The sequence below is a fragment of the Terrapene carolina genome, unplaced genomic scaffold (genome assembly GCF_002925995.2).
Source record: "Terrapene carolina triunguis isolate 2854851 unplaced genomic scaffold, T_m_triunguis-2.0 Scaffold29806, whole genome shotgun sequence".
Classification (NCBI taxonomy): domain Eukaryota; kingdom Metazoa; phylum Chordata; order Testudines; family Emydidae; genus Terrapene; species Terrapene triunguis.
Window position 1 is genome coordinate 97,283 of NW_020694157.1, and position 2,374 is coordinate 99,656.

The window sequence follows — 2,374 nt, forward strand, 5'->3', positions numbered from 1 at the left end:
TCCCAGGTTAAAAGGATTTCTAACCCATGTATGGACTGCTGGTATCATCAGCTAGGGTGAGAAATTGCTAATGTGTATCCAATCTATCTAGTATATTAGGGTAGTTTGCGGTTTTGTTCATTTGCTAGGTAATCTGCTTTGAGCTGTTTGCTGTCACTTATCACTTAAAATCCATCTTTTGTAGTTAATAAACTTGTTTTTTGCTTTATCTAAACCAGTGTGACTTTGAGTGAAGTGTCTGGAGAAAAATCTCAGCTTGGTCTACACAGGCTTGTTGCATATTCCTCTCCACATTGAGGGAGGGGTGAACCGGGTAATCAATTCATCCTATTCAGGGTTTTGACCAGGGCAGGACAGTACACTTCTGGGGTCCTAGGCTGGGGAACTTGGGGTTATTTTGGCTGTAGCCTCTCTATTGTTGGTTCATGCAGTGGCTGATTATAGCGTACATGCAACTGCAGCTGGGTGTGTCCCTGCCTGTGAGAATACTGGTATAAGTGTAGGACCGGGAGTGGTCTGCAACTTGTCACAGCAGCACAGGGTGAGAGGGAGCCCAGGCTGGTGAATCAGAGGGCTCAGTCCTACCCCAGTTCAAGTAGCACTCTGGGGGTACAACCCATCACAGGGGTCAACAAGCACATGGACAAGGGGGATCCAGCGGCTATAGTGTACTTCGGCTTTCAGACAGCCTTTCACAAGGTCCCTCATGAAAGTCTCGCAAGCAAAATAAGCTGTCATGGGATAAGAGGGAAGGTCCTCTCCTGGACTGGTAACTGGTTAAAACACAGGACACAAAGGGTAGGAATAAATGGTCCATTTTTACAGTGGAGAGAGGTCCCACAAAGCAATTTAGTCACCTAACTTCCACCTTTGACACCAAAATCCAACATTTCAATCCTCAAGCTCCCAGCTCAGCTGCTGCCTGACCCCGTAAGCTCCTTAAGTCCCTAAGTTTCTGCTGGTGTGTAACCACACAGCTGCCTAAATCTTGATACCTGACACCTAGCTCATGGTTAGGCCTCAGCAGGACCACACAGTAGGCATTCCCCTGCCTATCTCAGATCCAGGAGACAAGCTCTCAGATGGGTGACATGGGTGGACCCCCCACAAAACACAGCTGCAGGAGGTGCTATTTGTCATGCCTCCTCCCCCCGCCTTATGCCCAATAGTCCAATGCTCAGAGCACTCCCCAGTGTGTGGCACAGTCAGGGTCCAGTTCACGTCCCAGTGTTTATAGGCTTGGCAGAGTCAGGTTTTTCTCAGTACATGTTGGTAAACGTTGATTTCACCAAACACCCACAAACCGACCCAATATTCCCATCGATGATGATTGAAATGTACAGATTGGCCAAGTAGCAGAAATGCTGCTTGAGAACGTATCAGAGTTTGATTGAAGGCTATTTTCTTGGTATAATTTGATGTGAGATGTTGAGAGTTTGTGGTTTAAAGGTTAGAAAGCTTTACCTTTTTGAATTGCATCATCTATTGCCATTAAATAATTATAGTCTGAACCCGCCCAGCCCACTGGCCATCATTTCCTGCAACTGTGAACATTCAATGGATTAAAAAATGCTTAAAAATCAACATTGTCAAAATGATGACAAGGTAAAAATCAAATTCTGCCAAGCTGAAATATTGAACCTGAATGGAACGGCTTCAGAGATACCCGCTCCATAGACCAGTGGAAGTGGGGGAGATTTGAAGCTGGTTTTATCATGTCCCAGCTGAGCACCCCAGCTGCTGAGGTCTCAGGACAGCCCCTTCGCCTCGGCTGTCTTTTGCAAAGAAGCACTGATGAGGTTTAGACACTGGACTCCCGGTGAGGGGTTCCCAGCTGTGGATCCCAACCAGACCTCTGTGCAGCCCAGACTTAGATGTTGAAATCCTGGGGGAGGAGGGTTAGGCCACATCCCTCTCCTCAGCATTTCCTATTGGCTGGCTTAGGCGGGTGCCTGCCTTGTCGATCCCATCCTCGGGCACCTCCCTCTCCCCATGAGCCATGGGGGAAGCTGGGCCCCTGACCCAGGAGACCACTGGGGGTTCAGCATCGCAATGCTGAGCCGAAGGGGAGCTAGCCACAGGCTCTGGCATAGAACCCAGGCGTCCTGGCTCCTTAACCACTGCTCAGACCCACCCACCCCACGTCCTTCCCGGAGCTGGGACTAGAATAGGACCCATGTGTCCTGGCTCCCCAGACTGTTCCCTCACCCAGGCTGGGTAGGGTCCAGCTCACCTACCAATTGTGGTTTCTGTCACAATGATGCCACAAGAGTCAAACCCAATGGCGCAGGTCTGTAGGTCGCCCGAGCAGCTGGTTCCTGGTCCAAAGCAAACCTCACACTGCAGACAGGACCCTAGAGAAGGAGAGAGAATA

The 2,374-nt window shown here is 49.5% G+C and overlaps 1 protein-coding gene across 1 annotated transcript in view; it reads right to left on the bottom strand.

Moving 5' to 3' along the window:
• LOC113409117 (phospholipase A2 inhibitor subunit gamma B-like) overlaps positions 1-2,374 on the bottom strand; it is a 15,163-nt gene that overhangs the window by 12,262 nt on the left and 527 nt on the right. Inside the window, exon 2 of the mRNA XM_029914073.1 lies at positions 2,238-2,354. Within this exon, the coding sequence (XP_029769933.1) occupies positions 2,238-2,354 (117 nt within the window). The remainder of the gene's footprint in view (positions 1-2,237; positions 2,355-2,374) is intronic.